At 35.9% G+C, this 18,092-nt stretch overlaps 1 protein-coding gene across 1 annotated transcript in view; it reads left to right on the top strand.

Moving 5' to 3' along the window:
- The window catches only part of DNTT (DNA nucleotidylexotransferase), an 81,773-nt gene extending 63,932 nt beyond the window's left edge, over positions 1–17,841 (top strand). The window contains exon 11 of the mRNA XM_063405575.1: positions 10,194–17,841. Within this exon, the coding sequence (XP_063261645.1) occupies positions 10,194–10,280 (87 nt within the window). The 3' untranslated portion in view covers positions 10,281–17,841. The remainder of the gene's footprint in view (positions 1–10,193) is intronic.
- The last annotated feature ends 251 nt before the right edge of the window (positions 17,842–18,092 follow it).

Genomic DNA, 18,092 nt, shown 5'->3' with positions numbered 1-18,092 from the left:
CTAATCTGTTCTGTGATTCTAAGATTACTACAATAATACACTCAGTCATTGTAAACAGATGCACATACTTTCATTTATGTTTCAATTCTTCTCACTCTCACTCAGGAAAGTGGAAATGGCATATGTGATTTGGGTGACTTTTTCTTTTTGCACCTGGTCTATTTTTAAAAATTAAGAATTAAAATTATCTACTTTTCTTACCTCTTGGTAAGTTAAAAAATGATTATGCGTTTTCTTATAAGGTGTGCTTCTCCTCAGTGTTCTCTTAGCATTTTAAATTTTTCTCATAAAGCATGTGATTGGCCATTTTTACAAAGTTTGCATGTAATGAATATATAGATATTAGCTAAATCTAACCCCTTTGCAATACCAAGCTGTACATTAACACAAAGATAAAAGTACCTAATTGTCATTTCCTTTGCTCGGTGAGTTTTTTGAGCAGTTCAGTGAAACCTGTATTGCTAATTAAAAGACATCTCAGAGTGTATAAGTAGGTGCAGATTCTGAATATTTTGACTATACCTTTTTAATAATTTTAATTTCTCAGGCAGTACAGAACCAGTAATCTTCAAATGTTTTAATTCAATTATTCAATCAGTATGCTGGGATAAGTTATCGAATGGGGGGGTTACTGAGTCTCACATCATCTGTCAAAAGGAAGAAGTCATTAATTTGAGAAGAAGCTAGGTAGAGAGGAAGCTGGGAAAGGAAGAAGCTGAGGACCAGAGAGGAAAACGGTGTAGAAAGTGGGAGTCAGAAGGGGATGGTGGATGTACAAATTTTATAAGTAAGTGCAGAGTGGCTGGAGAAAGCAGTGGGGAATGGAAAAGGTAGATTTAATTAGCAGCTCCATTGTGGAAACAAATCTATGTTGGCTGAAGAGACAACTGAAAAGGGGCACAAAAATAGAATGACAGGGAAGAGATCTAAGTGGAAGTTTGATGGACTGAAAAATAAATTAAATTCATCAGGCTAATGCTCTAAGCTGCCAACAAGAAGTAGGTAAATGTTCCCTTGCCCCAAATAACCGAGTAAACCATGCAAATCTCCCTTAACTCTGGATGTGGCGTGAGAGGAGCCTAGAGTTACATTAGAAATCTGAGAGCAGACACCAACAACTTAGCATAGGGGAGTAGCAAAGGCAGGGAGCTAGAACAGATACAGATTATAAAAGCTCAGTTTCCTAAGACTGATTGATCCCACATTGGTCTGCAACTCAAGATTGTGTCAGTGCTGTCAGCAAATATTTGTTAGCCCTGTAGCACAGTATATTTCCTGCCTAGTGAACAAAGCCTAAGTATCTTACAGGATTTGAAGTAAGCAGCATTTCTTTGAAGAAATGAAGTCTCTATGCATAAACATAGGAAAATTGAATTAAGGTCAAAATTCAATCCACCACATTCTGGGATGTCTTAAATTGCAGGTCTTTGATTTTGCAATCCCAATGAAGTTCTTCTGAAGTGATTTGTTTATAGTAATCCCTTATGAATTACTCATAACTGAGTTTCATAAAATCCAGGATTCTGCATTTTTCTCATTTCATTCACTCTTGCAAAGCTTTACAAGGTAAAATACAAAAAAACAACAGTATTTGACAAAGCTGTTGTAAATAGCACAGACTTAAAGTGAAACATGAGTATAGCTAAAGTGAAAAAGGAAATAATCCCTGAGAATATTTTTAAGGAATTTGTGGTAGTACAGAAGTTGTCAGAGAACTGCAGGGACAATAAATTTTTGATCTGCATTTGTTTACAACAGTGTGCTACTTAATATGTTAATTTTTTTGCCTGTATTGTCAGATAGGAAGTTCCAAGTTTCCTCTCACTTTGGGTGCCCCAAACGGAAAACATTTTGGTCTGGATGGCAATGTATTGTGGAGTATTTTTAATTTTTAAAATTGTAATGGGAGATTAGATGCATAACAATGTAGTGTTTTGCAACAAAGTAACAAGAGATCTGTAATTTTAAACAGTCAATGGTTCTATTTTATGTACAACATGGTCTTGTTTACAGACTAAATTTCAGCAAGTTCTGTTAAGTCAACAGATAATGTTTTTTAATATTTTGTTTTTCAAACTGTCAGTAGTTCAGCACTGGTCTTTTTCTTTCTCCTTCATCAAAGCTACTTGGAGTAAGTAGATTGCATGTAGAAAACATGAAGATATTTTGTTACACTGTGTTATGATATAGTTGGGTAAGTGCCTAGAATATTCTAATATTAGCCTGATTATTCTATTTTACTTGATTAATTTACTTGTTACAGTTCAGAAATTAATGTCAATAAACCTGTAATGAGAGCCAGAGATGAGTTTAAGAGAAACATTCCAGTCTGGTATTTCTGATTAAAAGCACAAGACGTGTTCAGTGGTAAAATGAAATGAGAATTTATGATTATGGCTTCTATTGCATTCAAAAATTATTCATGCCCAGAATTATTAGAATAAATTCTACTGCATTATTTTGCATCAGTACCATTACACATGATTTTGCCTGAGGGTATCAAGTCAATGGGTAATGCCTGCAATACTGCTTTTTCAATCATGGTTTGTTATACTGTCATTTCAAAAAGTAATTTTTTCTCTCTGATTTATCATCTTGTTTGTAGCTGGCTTAGGAACAGATTAGTTTTTATTTTAAGGCGGGCATGCTGATGTGAATATTACTGCAGAAAATACCAGTTAAACATTAAAATTACATATGGAGATAATATATTGTCAGAGAAACTCCATGTTATTGCTACTGAAAACTGTTATGATACTGTCAAATGAAAAATTCATAGTGTCTGCAAATGTTGTGGGATATTATTATTGAATTTGTTGACATAGTTCACATTTCTAGCACAATTAATACTTCAGAATTTATGCTCTATAATTATAAATTTGTACTGTTGATAGTCTCATTCTTAACATAACATTCTCATAAACATAGCTTAAATATTTAGTAAAATGTATAATCACAAGCAGAAGAAAATCACCAATAGCCAGTCTTAAAAACAAACTCCTTCAAAAAAAAAACAAATGAAAAGGACTAGGAAAAATCACAGAAGACAAAACACCTAAAAGTTGCTAGTCATATTGTTTAGGAAAGTACTAGAAGACAGATTGTCAGATGTTGTAACTATCCATAAAGTGTAAACAATATGTGTTGGCCATAATGCAGCTAAATTCTGATGGGTAATTATTACACAGTTCCTTCATTCTGTAATGTTTTTTTGGTCAAGCAGTGTTTCATGTGGAGAGTGTTTTCTGACAGAGTACTGGTGGAATGAGCTGCTGTCCCTCTCAGGCTGGGTAGCAGTATGAATATCAGGACCATAAAGAAGTTTCATTTTTCCATGGTACTTTCTGGCAGTGTTCATACTGTGCAAGACAATCATTGAGTACAGTTATTTGGAAGCTCTCACATAATGACAGGACTGTATGCATTTTTACATGGAAATTGCTTTACTTAGCCTTTTTTTCTTCCTCTGTTTCCTCTCCACGCTCTCCATAAAATCATTTTGCTTGCTGTGAAGGTTGCTGAACACGGTGACTCTTGTGAGCACTTTGTCTACCTGGTGATCAGCTGGAGATTTCAGAGAAGTAGCCACTGTTTTACACATCAGTGTTATGTTGTACTCCCGTACTTGCATTATCAACCTCCTATCAGTCAGCCCACTGCAGGAATTTATGGATCTTCCATAAAGCTTTCTCTGCAGTTATTTCACAAAATTCTGGGTCTGTAAGTGGTGTAAAATTGCAAAGCTCTTTGTTATGATGAAGCTTAGAGCAGATTTATGTTTCCCACCAAAAATATACAACATTTATTCTTGTAAAGTTAATGGTAACATAGAGAAAGAAGAGAAACTTGCTGGGTTCCTGCTCAGTGCTTGCAGGGCCTGCTTTCACCCTGGTCATGGCAGGGGATGGGAGAGAGATGCTGATCCCCCTTTCCATCAGACAGGGGATGGGGCTGGTTATGGTGCTGAAGGTAAGGCTGCCTGGCACATGACAGACCTGAATGACAGATGTAAATCCTGGTGCATGGGCTGCACCTAGTAATGGATGGATCAAAGAGATGCACCTTCATCTGTTAAAAAGAAATGGAATATTAGATATTTTAATCTGCGTTTGCATCTACCTGAAAAAAAAAAAATTCTGAAATGTCTGAGCTCAAATTCCTCTGAAATTTTCCCTTCTTTCCTTTCTTCAGTTTTACCTCCCTATCTTGTTATGTGTTGGACTCATTCTCCATTTGGAAGTGCTGAACTGCAGAAGCTCACCAGCATGTTCAGTATGGTAGGAACTGAGGCCCATGAGGAGGTCATGTCAAGTCAATCATTCAGTAACTTGTCCATCCAGGTTTGGCTTTAGCCTTTTTCTACCCTGTTTCTGACATTCTCCTTTCCATCCTTTTGTCCTGTTTTGTTTGAATTTTTTTTAACTTACTTTTAGAAAATGCTAGTAGCATCTACATATTTATGATTTCAGGATAAACCTAATTGAATTTGAAGGGGATCAAGCTTATATACAACTCAAAGTGTTTATTCTGGGACTCACAGTAACTTAATTGTCAACAAATAGAATGTCCAATTAGTTGTGCCATGGAGTGAATTTGGATAATTTTTCATCAATCAGTCTGTTTAATCTGTTTACCTCTCTCTGATTGACCTTTCTGGGAGAAGATGTGAGTGTGAAGCTAAAGCAAACATATGCTCTGCCTGTCTGCCTTGTCTTCTCTTGGGCTTTCCTGACTCAGTTGCTTTGACAGTGGTCCTTGTACTTGTCAAATCCAAGGATTCTTAGACATCTGCATTCAACACATTCAGTGGTTGGCTTTGGAACTCTAGCTTTTCTTTGAAAATTGTGCTTCCCTTACTAGGGGCTTACTTTTTTATGACCTCTGTGTTTTCGAGTTTACTTTTTATTGTGAGCTAATGGAGGTATTCAGGCTCGTGAGGCAGCTCAAGCTTCCCTATGGAAAACAGCATTGAACTTGTATGATTTCCTAAGGCTTGTTTGCTAAGGTTCACCAAAAATCCATGCAGCTCACTGTAGTCAAATGGAAAAGCCTTTGGGATGTCTTTTATTTTGCACTGAGATCTCCCTTTTCTTCTCACTGGATTTGTGCACTGTCAGTCACAGGCATCTCAACTCTCAAAAATAACAAGCAAATGCAATTATGTAGGTATAAAAGCACTAGGTGGGTGCCTACATATTTTTAGCTTTGCAAAATTTGAACAATTGATGGAACAACATATTTTCTTCTTTCTGGTCACTTTGTTCTTTCTTTCTTTTCTTACCTTTCAGGCAGGTTTCAATTCTGTTTTTAAAGAATAATTAGAGCAAGCCCCAAAACTTTTTTACAATTCTTATCATACAATAAATGAAAATGTGACTACTTCAAGGTTCCAAATGTCCTCTTATTTCTTTTCTCCTCAGTATTCTGTGGATTAAAGAAATTGCTTGGGGCTATTGTCACATATTACATTTAATATTCATGTATCAAGAAAAAAATGTATGTACTACAGCTACTTGTTTAAAAATATTTTAACAATGGTAGCTATAGCATTCAGAAGTTCTCCCATAAAAATGTTGGTCGTTTGCACCTATTCTAACTTGTTGGTTTTATTTCAGTACATGGTTTATTTCAACATTTTCACAGATGAGAATTTAATGCTCTATCCATTTATTGTCAGAACCTTGTACTGAACTCTATAAAACAGAATCACTGAGTATAGAAGAGAGTCAATCTAAGAATTGCAGGAAATAGTGAAAAAAACACTTCAGTGCATTGTTTTATGGATATGTGATTGTACAGACTTCCTTGATGCAGTGCTCAGACTACCTTACAAGCTGAATATTTTCTTTTGGTATGCAGAAGTTTAAGTCAAAATAAGCCAAAAGTCACAAAATAATGAAATGTATACCCATACTGTCAGGTCTACATTGTAAAAGGCTGATTTAGTGAACACAGCTTCTTCCTGACAGTGCTGGTGTGACCTGTGTGCTCTGGTGGTGCATCAGCACCTGAGCTGGAGAACTGCCCAGGGGCAGAGAACAGGTGGGGTAACACTCAGGTCAGGTAAACACACAGAACATTCCCACCGGCAATCATGCAGAAGATATGGTGGATTACTTTCGTGTCTGCCTTCACAAGTCTTCCTTTTGTTAATTATTTTTTCAGGGATACAAATGCTGTTTGAGTAAATGGGATCAGAGAAAAAGGGAGTGTGCCCAGTTTAACAGCTTTGTACTTTCAGTCTGATGAGCCATTGAGGTGTATTCTGTCAATTGTGGGTCTGACATTATGGTGCACTGCTTCACTGAATGCCATGGCCTTTCATATCTAAAGAAGCTGCTGCAAGGAATGTAAGCAGCATCATCTTTTCATTTGTCTCAAATATCTTTAATTAAAACTCTTCAATTGACTTGACATAAGTGATGACTTGTGAAGATGTTGCTAAAATGACAAATATATGTGTAAGAAATTTAAGGTGCACTATGGTATCTTCGACCATCAGCATTAAGCAAGTCCTGTTGCTATCATCATTCATCTACAACTGACTTTACCCATAAATCTTACTTTTAGAATGGACTCTGTCCAAGCACAATGAACAATTAAGTTCCAAGTTTGCAAATGACAGTCTGTCCTCTTCTTTTCTGTTGTTCATTAATCATTGTCTTGCTTGTGGCCACTGTGATAATTTGACAAGTATAGTAATGGGGGTTTAGACTGCTTGGTATTTATCATTCAGTGTACTGGTAGAACTACAAAGTTAGATATGATCATATTGTCATTATAGATCTACTGTAATGATTTTAAAAAGAAAAGGAAATGTTAAGGTGATTAAACTGATGTGAATATGTGTCACATGTTAAACAATATGAAAATCAGTGATAGGAGATAAAAATTAAATTTAAAATCCCTAAACATCTTGTGTAAGATTTTGCCATTTTAATGCAACATTATCCTGGACACAAGGAAAAGGTTAGAATAAATGTTGTTAATGACATTCCAGGTGCTTGTCTAGAAGCAAAGTTGTATCAATGAGTATTTTGTAAATTGTTAACAAGATACTGTTGGCAATAATCTCCATGCCCTTCCTCCCCTCCCCAGTTTATTTCATGTAATAGTACATCAGGAGTCCAGACAGACCTTAGTGTTCATGCTCCTTCAGGGTCTTTTGCAAAAGAAGGGATGTGCCTCATACACAGTGTTATAATTTTCAAAAGGATAATGAAATCTGCTAGAGTATGGCTGCATTCTTTCTGAATTACAGGTGTAAAGCATATGAAAGTCAAGGCTCTGAAAAGAGTAGGAAAAATGGGATAAGGAAGGAAATTACTTGATCTTTGAGGGCACAGTTTGTCGGTGACTTATTCAAGAACAAATGTTCAAATAGTTTATAAAGCAGAGTTATGCCAGTAATCAATTAGGAACATTCATATACAGATTTAAAGAAAGAAATTAATCAAATTTTCACCACGCGTCTTATCTTCACAACAGTGCATTTCACATGTATGTACAAACCTGGAGTACTTCACTCTGCAGCAGATTCTGCTGGTTCAGAACCATCAAATCCCAGTTCATTAATGACAATATGTGGTACTGACTTGTATTTTTGGGCACTTCAAACTAATTCTCTAAGTTCATCTTGAGATGGATTAAATAGTAATGAAATGCTGTAGTGACAGGCTAAGACTTATTCATAGTATTACCCAAGTGTAACAGATTATTTATTTTGGTATTGGGCAACCCACTGTTATTGCCATGCAATTTAGTAATAAACAGTAGGATGTCAGTCTGCTTGGAATACAATTAAATGTGTGCCTTTCAAGAAGGTTGTGCTGTTGGCTAATGCTGATTTATATAACTAAAACTAGAATTCTGCTTTATTAAGTAGTGGTTTCATTTTGCTGGCTTCATTGCATTAAAATGTGATATGAAACCAAGTGACAGTAGAAGTGTAATACACATGAACTTTGGCTCTGATAGTTAGGATATCATAAAGCTGTGCTAGCTCTGTGCCTTCACTCTCTGCTTCTCTTTCATCCAAAGTATTATTGATCATTAATGCCAAAATGAAAAATAACAGGTAGCAATTCATATCAGAAAACATTTGGATGGCAACTGTTCTACATTAGGTGTAGTTAATGGTCGTGTTTACAACCACAAATGTAATATTTACACCCATTGAAATGACAGAATTGATTAAATGGGATAGGAGATAAGCATACCAGAAGCTCCAGAGCGTTGTTTTTTGTAAATTTGATTGATGTTGAAGGGGCATGTTTTGGATCTGCAGAATATTAGTAAGAAGATGAAATAAAATCACAACTAGGCAAGCAGTTCATTACTTCTCTTGGGCAAGAGAAAAGCAAGAAAGAACAGTAGTGAATGCAATAATTAAATTTGCACCACTGCATAAGCTCTGCATAGATTGACACAGAAGGAAAATCATAGGTTATGATTAACATTAATAACACTTACATTGCTAAAGCAGCTGGCAGATATCAGCCAGAGATTCATTTAGAAACATTGCTTGTAGCTACTGAGAATGGTATTCAGCATCAAATACTTTGTATTGGAAATTTTCCCTGTCAAGCAAATGAAATGAGTTTAGCTTGCAGGAAAACATAAAGTGACAGAACAAAAGAAATGGAATGCAATTTGGGGTCCCAGGGATATGAAGGGCTTCTATTAAAGTGTCTGTAACATCTGTCTACAAGTGTAAGATTTTTTTTCTTGTTTTACTTTTATTCTTTTTTTTCTTTTGGCAGTAATGTAGGTGTATGGATTGTTCTTTTTTCTTGGTAATACTAAAAGAAAACAAACAAACAAACAAAAATCCTTAAAATTCTGTCATCCCAGGAGACACTTGAGGAGCAAAATATCCCCAGTATTTTTATTCAATGGGCAGTTGTTGATGTCTTCTTTCTTTTTATTCTATTCAATTTATAGTTTCTACCATTTTTTTTCTTCCCCTATGGGAAAAACTTCAGTATTTCTGCTATTCAGCATTATTTCTAGGTTCTTTTATTCCAGAACCTGACATTTGAACTTCCTAGGAAGAAAAGGGGTATATTATATTTCTATGCTTTCTAATCAATCTTTGCTATTGCAGAGACAACTTCAGGCACTCATTTCTCAGTTGTGAATCTGTGGTGCCAGAAGTTGTTCAACCATACCATGGCTTTACTCTGATGTAATTATGGGCTCCCCTTCCTGACCGTTCCCATGGGTGTGCTGGACAGCACAGCCCTCCTGGAGGCCCTGCTTGGCAGCTGAGGGAGCAGAGCTGCTGGCACTCGTGTTCCTGAACATTGTGGTATCAGAGATTCTCCTTACTCCAAGCAATTTATCAGTGGGTTCTCTAGACAGCATCTCCTCTTTCACAGTAGGGGGTAAATCTAGAAACGCAACCCTGAAGTTTTCACAACACTTGAGTTTAATTATTCAGAGTTGAACACTGACTTAGACTTCAAATTATTCAGGAATTGCTAAAATATTAACTATTCTTCCTGCTTCCAAACTCTAAATTATGAAGTTTTCACTGTTTTAATATTCACCCACCTTAGCAGCTTTTTTTCTTATTGTACTTCAGTGATGAAAGGAATGCAGAAAGCTATGTAATTTATTATATCAACCATCATATGGGGGTAGGCTTGTGAGCGTTCCTGTGTAAAAATAGTCTCTTGTATTATCAGAAGTGCAGGTGTGAAAAAACAAAACTGCATTTTACTGTATAACATTCAGAAAGAGTGTGTGTAAAGTAAAAAAAAAAAAGCTTGGATTTTAATTCATGCTTTTAATGCTTGGCTATGCACTATTAGTGTCAGCATCAAATCAGTTTGAATGCACTTAAAGAGAACATTGCTATATTAATTTAAAAACATTTATGATTTTATGAAGGAAGTCCTGCTATTGACCCACATGGAAGGGAAATGTAAGTTGGATTTGATGGTCTTGAAAAAGTAAATCAAAACAAAGTTGTAAGCTAATCATTAAAAGTGAAAACATCAAGCAGTATTAAAATTCTTTTTTAACTTGCTTTTGCATTTCAGGGTAGGCACACTGATAAAGACAATGTATTCTATAGAGGATACAGTCAGTAGAACTGTCAAAAATTAACTCCTTTTCAACAGCAAAAACATCAATTGAAATTTCTTTTTAACACCCTTATTGACTTTCTTTTTAATTTTTTTTCACAGAGGATCTTTCTCAAAGCTGGAAGTGAGGAAGAAATCTTTGCACATCTTGGCTTGGATTATGTTGAACCATGGGAAAGGAATGCTTAAAATTATTTGCCACTGTACATTCATCAGCTGACTGCAATGGTCTCTCTGCCCACCTTGCAGTCTGGTTTAGTTATATATACATATATAATAGGTGTTTCTATGACAACAAAAAAATTTAAATAAGTATTAGCATTTGCACATGCTAATGTTCCTAGTAGATAAGAGTTTAAGTTTTTCATAATCTCTTCCTGCCTTTTCTGGTTTTGAAGTTTCTATGTGAGAGTGATAAGACAGAGCTTGTTTTGGGGGAAAAACTTGGAATTGGTGAGATTTTTGCTTGTGATAGGAGTTTAACATTAGTATGAACAATACTTGTTTCTAAAATAGTCAGCTACAACGATACATAAATAATTCAAAACATTTGAGCTGAGTCAAAGCATTGCTGAAATGTATGCTGGTCTTTAACTGAATTTCTTATGTGTTTCGCTGAATCCGTGTATAAAATTGCTCTGTATATAAGGCTTAATGACCTAGGCAGTAACTACTTTGCAGTCTCAGCAATTTGAGGCTTCAGTTGTAATATTTTGCCAGGTAGGGCACCATTCTACGAAAACTATAAACAAGTCGATAATTCAGTGAGACTCAGAAAACATTTCACAGGAAAGGATTCCACAGTAGCAATCTTCAATTGTGTAGAAAAATACTATAAATTTAGAGTACTGATTTGGACTAAAGAGGGTTCAGGTTATATGGAATAATGGTCCTCAATCGGGAATTTGAATCATAGCCTGCATGAAAACAATTGTTCTAACTGCCAGGCTGGTGACTGCTCCAAGACAAAAGATTTTTATTATCTGTGCTCAATTTAGATAGATGGAAATTTTTTTATTAGTAAGTGTAAATGTGTTGGAATGGGATTTTACTTGAGCTATTGGGCTATTGGCTGCTCTAGAGTGGTATTCCCTGTCTTTAGTCAGAAATTCATATAGGATGTGAGAGGCTTTCTTTGATAAAAGCCCTACAAGATATTTTGGTTTCAGAAAACGTCCAGGTAGCTTTTGTGACCATAATGACAATGAAGGATTTGTAATACATTTATCCTTTAATAAACAGGGGTATTCAGTGCTTTAGGAAATGAAACTATTTAGTGATCATTCAACATTTGAGAATAAAGATGATTAGGAACACCAGGAATGGTCAAATAATTTTCTTTCTTAAAAATCTGGAATTTTTTCCTCTGTTGAGGCTGACTACAACTCATGACATGATGAGGAAAGAATGGCACTGACAGGGCTGTGCAAAACAGTTATTACTGACAGTAAGGCTTCCCATATTCGAATAGTATTTCTATTACTAAAAAAAAGTATGTTTCATTTGTTACTCATTACTTTCAACTGGGGAATAGACTTTTAGAGCATTGTGTTGGAAACTATTCCAAAACCTCAGTCAGGGTTGTAGAAAAATTTGTTAGTGGCAGGAATTTGCTTCTTGCCTGTGTCAATAAAACCACCCTATTTAAGTGCAGTTTTGCTAACTGAGCTGAAAAGACAAGGCTGCTTCCTAAACTGCTTTAACTATAAAGCACTGGCATTGCTTCCTGCTTTATTGTGCTGATGTATGAAGTATCTTCTCTGTGTTTTGCATCAGGATGCTGACACTTAAGCAGCAGTGACATTTTTCAGTCCTAATGGAAGAAAACAAAAGCTATGGTACCTTGTCTGAATATTCATTTCACTTGACCAACATTAATCAGAAATTACACATTCCAGTTGTGCTGTTTCTGCAAACTTCAAGACACACACAAAATATCAAACATTCTGAATGCCACATAAATAAATAACTCACATTGTGGTGCCTATGCATCACTTATAATTATGGCACCTGTGAGGAAAAAGATACCAACTCAAGTTCTGTCAGCTCCTCCAAAACTAGAAGAAATCACCATATCACTTTATTCTTTTATTTCCCTCAATTTTTCTGAACTTTATTTAGAATACATCTTACAGATTGCTCACTGAATGAACTATTATAAAAAAATACGGACCTGATAAATGAGGGGTTGTGATAAAGAGAGGAACAGCTTAGATGACCAGGATGGTTTGACCATGAAGAACTTGGATTCTCCTGTGCACACCCTCACTGGAGAAGCTGCTACCCCAGTCACTGTCACAGGTACCGTGTGCAGGATCGTCCCTGATAGCACCAGCCAAACCACCCAGATGAGACTAAAATGAGAAAAGATAAAAGTCATTTAGGAGAGCTGGGATGGAACAGGTTAAAGGAAATAAAGCCTTTATCAGCTGAGCATATCTGGATCCGTGTGCTGGTGGAAAGTGCCTCCAGTGGGATGGAAATGCTGGAGTCAAAGGCAGCAAAGCTTCTGAACTCATGAAGGACAGGCGAGGCCTCAGGGCCTGGAAAGGGCAAACACTTGTACCAAGAACAGCCCAACCTTTGTAATAGGAGGAAGGGAAGAGAGAATCTCAGATCAGTGCACTTAATAGCTCCTAAATTGCTAGAATGATTAATAGACTGTATTTGCAATGCACCTGGAGGAAAATAAAGTGATAAGTTATTGGTAACTTGTTCATCAGAAACAAATCTTGTCAAACTAATTCAGTTGTGAAGTCCCTGGAGGCTGTTTTTTAAAAATGTCTGTCCCTACTCCCCTGCTTCTACACCAGGGCAATTTGGCAAGTAGTGAGTAGAGAAGGATCACTGGTTTAATAAGCATCTACATACCAACTCTCTAAGAATTAATAAGTAATTCTATCTTGGGGGAAAAAAGGGAAAAGTAAAAGGAAAGCCACTGTTATTTTTTTTCATGGTTTGAAGTAATATATGATTTGTCAATTAATCTCTTTAGGCAAAGGCAACGTGAGGTATTTAGTTTGGTGGGTAATAATGTAGTTAATGTCTAAAGGACTAATGTACTGAAGGAAAAGCTAATTCTATCTACACAGCTCTACAAAATTGCAGGTCTGAGCAACCTCAATACTCATACAACTGAAGCCACATGGACTTTCTGCAAATAACTGGAAATCTGAGAACTGCTGCTACTTTGCATAAATAACTCCAGAATGTTAAAAAGACCCAAACCCAAAGATTTGCAAATGCTGTAATCCCCAAATGAAATGTCTTTTCTACAGTTTATGGGCAGAATTGTTTGGCTTTCTCAGGTCAGACCATCTCATTCCTTGGTATGAAATATATTCTTTTGATTTTTGAACAGCTATTGCTTTCTGTTACACAATTTTCTTTGGCAACTGCAGTTAAATTAACCAGGTCCTGGGTCTAACAGGTTAATTGAAGTCACATAAGCAAATGAAGATAGAGAGCTCTGGAAACCTTCCTTAAGAGGAAGACCAAGCAATCTTTTAGCCCTGCTGTGCAGATGCACAAAGTGTCTTTTACTTTAATCAGGATGCATCAAAGGTAGTTTGTTTTAGCTGAAGAGGCTCCTTAGGTGTACTACAGGACGTCCTTGGTAGCAGCAGCTATTATGTGGAGTACTGTGAAAATGTATGTTGTGTCACCCTGAGTTAAGGCCCTCTGCTAAAGCCAGCAAGAGGTATCACCTTGGACAATGTCAAACAATAACTGGAAAAGGCTTTTCCCCATGAATATTGTTCAAACCACTTCAGAATACTTAGAAAGCTGTTTAATGTCTCCTTCAATAAATGTGTATTATAGGCAACCCACAAAATCTAACACTATTTTTCAGTGGGTGCCTCCAAACAAATACTATTCCCAAATACTCCTGGTGATACAAAAACCCCACATGTGGGGGGTGATGCTGGACCAGGGAAATCACTTGGCTGATGAGAATCAGTCCTCTCTGCACGTGGTGACTGACCATAGGGAGAGAAGGAGAGAGAGCATGTGTTGAGGAAGTACAAAGTCTCCCAGCTTTCTGTCTTTTAGTACATAACACACTTATTGAAAACCAAACTACTTTTTTTTTATGGTTGCAGACATTTGATTCCATTTCCTTCATGAATTTTTTGCAACAAAAAGTAATACTAAATGGTGTACTTCCTCATATGCTTCCTTTTGTGTTTCATTCATGCCAAAATCATCATACTCATTCAAAGGGATTTTTGGAAATGGCAAAGCTCCCCAGACCCTCTCCCACCATTATGAGGTTTTAAGGAAACAATATTTATATGAAACCAACTCAGATGCATTTTTATTAAATAAATAAAGCCTTTCTAGCAGAAGTAGCATAATTTCATGTGTTTGTTGCTATATATGCACGTATTATGTCCATATTATTTTAAGTCTTCTGTCAGCTTCAGTGTATTTTCCCCTTGAGGAAGCTGTGCATTAAGATATAACAGAAGATAGCAAGAAAGGTCTCCATTTTTTAAACACTGATGATTTCTCTGCTGAGGATGAGCAGATTATATTCCAGAAGCTTGTGGCTGCAACACATAGGGGAAAAAAGACAAAAAATAAAAAATCATATCCCAAAACTTTGAAAATAAAATAATGAGCTTTGTATTTTTCTAACCACTAAAAAAGAAATTATTTGGAATTTTCTTCACAGCTGGGTAGCTCTACCTTCAAAAATAGAGCTTGAGGAGGTTATGTAATTGTGTGACTAGGTAGGAGTGTTTCTGCAGTTGGAAACTGTTGCTGATGATACAAGTCTGAAAATGTTCCACTTTTAGTAGCCTAAGGAGCGGTTGAAAGACCACTTGGGCCTGTGGCTTCCATAAGTGTCCTCTATAAATTCCACACTTCAACATGTAATGCTGGGGAAATTCTGCCTTTGTACTCCTCTGACAACCAAAAGATCAAACTATGTTGAGAGGATAGCTGGGATCTACTGCTTCTGGTGAACCTGAAAGCCTTTGGTTCTGCTTTAAATTATATTATGATGTACAAATTTGGTTTCTGTGTTTTAAACTAAACTAAGATATCAGAGACATAATGCTCTGCCTTTTGTCCTTTTACAGTATGCTTTTGAATGTGTTAAAGAGTGCTAGAACGTGTATTTTGTGTTGGTGTTACACGAGTGGGAAGTGGTTGTTTTGGAAACCCTGACAGACTGGTTGCAGGGCTGTAGCTGTCGCAGGGCTCTTGACAAATGATTGATGATTTAATTTAAATCCTTCACAATGCCAAATCTAAAAAAGAAGCCAAATACCATAAATATCAGTGTCCTTTCAGACATGATATGGCAATCATGGAAGGAATGTGGGTGTTTTTCTCCCATTAATCTCACCCCTTAACCCCAGTTAGATCTGATTTCATGAGAGGATGAGGACACGTACCTGAAGGGCTCCACTGTCAACCACAGAACAACTGCTCTCCTCCTCCCTGTTGAAGAGGCTCACAACCCCTTCTTTAGCTAGCCTGAAGGACCAGGGGCTCCCTTTGATCACATATAACCCAGATAGATATTGGACACTGAACAGCTTTAAGCAAATTTCTGTCGGATGCAAATAAAGGGGCCTAATGAGCTGTGTATTTTTAAACTGTGCTGCAAGCCCCACTGATATACAAGTGTATACAGGGAAAGATTTTCAGAAACACCCAAGTAAGAAAGAAACTGTAGATGGGTGGGTCACTCCACTTTGAAATCTAGTGACAGATGGTTGCTAAAACAATCTACACCAGATGACAAATGACTATACATTAAAGCTTTCAAAAGACAAAAAAAAAAAAAAAAAAACAAAAACCAAAAAAAAAAAAAAAAAAAAAGCCTCCAAGAAACATTTGAACTGAAGTTTAATGATCATACAAAATAACCAGCAAATCAGGAATTGCAAGCTTTTAAAAAGAGGAGCTGAGCAGAGAATAAACATTCTGCTAATGTAAGGGAGAAGATATGAAGAACAGATATGAAGATTATCAGAGCCGTCAGTGATGAACTTAATATTACAATTATTCCAGTCCCTAAGAAGGACCTCAGTGAATTGTATAAAATCCCCCTAGAAGCAAAGACTGCTTGTGCCAGATAAGAGGAGTACCTAACAATCCCTGAAAAATAAACTTTTATGCACAAGGTAGAACAAATTAACCACGGACAAATGGGAAAGAATAACAAAAATGAATAATGATGAACTCTTATGAGTTACAAGTTTTAAGATAAAGTCATAGTATTTGTAAAACAATAATGGAGGTTCACCTAGGAGCTGAAGTATTACATTAAATGAATAGAGTTCATGAAAAACAAATGACTTGAAGTATAAGAAACATCTCTCTCAGTGGTCTAGTTGTGAAAAACCATTATTGGGGGTAATGATTTCTTGCTGTTGGGAAAAGGGAACGGTATCTTCAAAAGTATTCACCTTGCAGAATCTGTAATCTCAGCAAATCCTTTTAGAAGAAGCAAAGAGGATTGACAGTTACTCTTATTGCAACGGGACAACTGTTCATTTTCCCTTTTTAGCTCTTCAAAAAGATCACAGAAACAGCCATATGATGTTGAGTGCTAGTTGGATTTTACTGCAGATAATTCATCTAAAAGCAGACAGAGACAACAACCTCAAATTATACTGATATATCGATCATAGTATGCCACAGGGTTCTCTAAGGGAACAGAATTTTAAGCCTAAAGTTCTTAGATTTTTGTATATGTGATTTGGATTTTTTTTTTTTAATTTAGCAGGACCATCATCATGCCCAAGAATAGTGAAGTTACTAGTATTATCTGGCAACATGTTGTTCAACTTACAGTTATTTCACTTTATTAATGCCTGTAATGATTTAGTAAAGTAAGTTTATCTAGTTATGTTCATAAGAATATTAGCTCACAGCTTAGAAGATTTGGAATTCTTGCAAAAGTAAGAATTACTTAACTTTGAAGTTTAACATTTAACAACCAAAACAAGAAAATGTATGCACACATCAGACAATAATAAAAAATTGGTAATAAAAAATTGTTACCTTTCTGGCCCCTTTCTTTTAATTCTTGATTTTTTTTCCTAAATCTTACCTTTGAAGAAGAAAAATCTTGTCTTTTTTGCAACTGAGAAAAGAAATTTGGTTTTTTTGATTGTATTATCAAACTGATTGATTTATACAGGGATGCTATGGTTATTAAAAATATCTTATCAAAACACAAAACTCATTTTATGGAATGCATTAGCATTCATGACTGATAATGCAAATGTGAATTATATCACAGTACACTCAATATACCATCTGCTCCAGAAAGAAAAACATCTGCTGGTAAATGTAAACTGTGGAGCTTATGTGGTATGCAATATGTTCAGATACTGTATGGAATAAATAAATTGGACTTTGACAATCTATTATGTTAGAAGCATTCAACTACTTTCTTATCTTGAGAAGAGGAAAAGCTCAGCTGCAAGTATGTTTTGAGATGGTGGAGGAAATTATTGTGCCATGTCCCATCCAGATGGCTTTTGCTGAAGCCAGTCACTGACAGGCTGCTGCAATTATCATCAACAGTTATGAGATGCTTTAAACCAGCATGAGCATAGATGAATAAACTTCTCTACAGTAGAGGTTTCTGTGCTTGAATTTTCATGATGGTGATGACATTGCAATTTGTGACTTTGTTGGAATTGGCTGTATTTTCTGGCTTGTAGGATGAAAATCATGCACATGAAAAATGTATACTCACATGTAAGAATGATAAAGAAGAATTTTGCATCATTAAAAATATAGTTATGATCTTGTGTTGATGGTATTTTTAATTTTTAATGTGCTGCACTGATACAAAAATGGAAAACAGGCACTAGTTTTTAAGTTCTAAAAGAGCTATGATAACCCTTATAAGACCAAATCTAAACTTATAAAGTCAAGCCCTTGTAAAATCTACATTTTTTGCCTGATTTAGCGTATCCTATTTTCACATTCATTTGCTCAATAAATTTTAAGCAATTAGACAAAGCA

The sequence above is a fragment of the Prinia subflava genome, chromosome 9 (assembly GCF_021018805.1).
Source record: "Prinia subflava isolate CZ2003 ecotype Zambia chromosome 9, Cam_Psub_1.2, whole genome shotgun sequence".
In the NCBI taxonomy this organism is placed as follows: Eukaryota; Metazoa; Chordata; class Aves; order Passeriformes; family Cisticolidae; genus Prinia; species Prinia subflava.
Note: the sequence above shows the minus strand (reverse complement) of the source record. Positions and strands in the feature narration are given on the sequence as shown.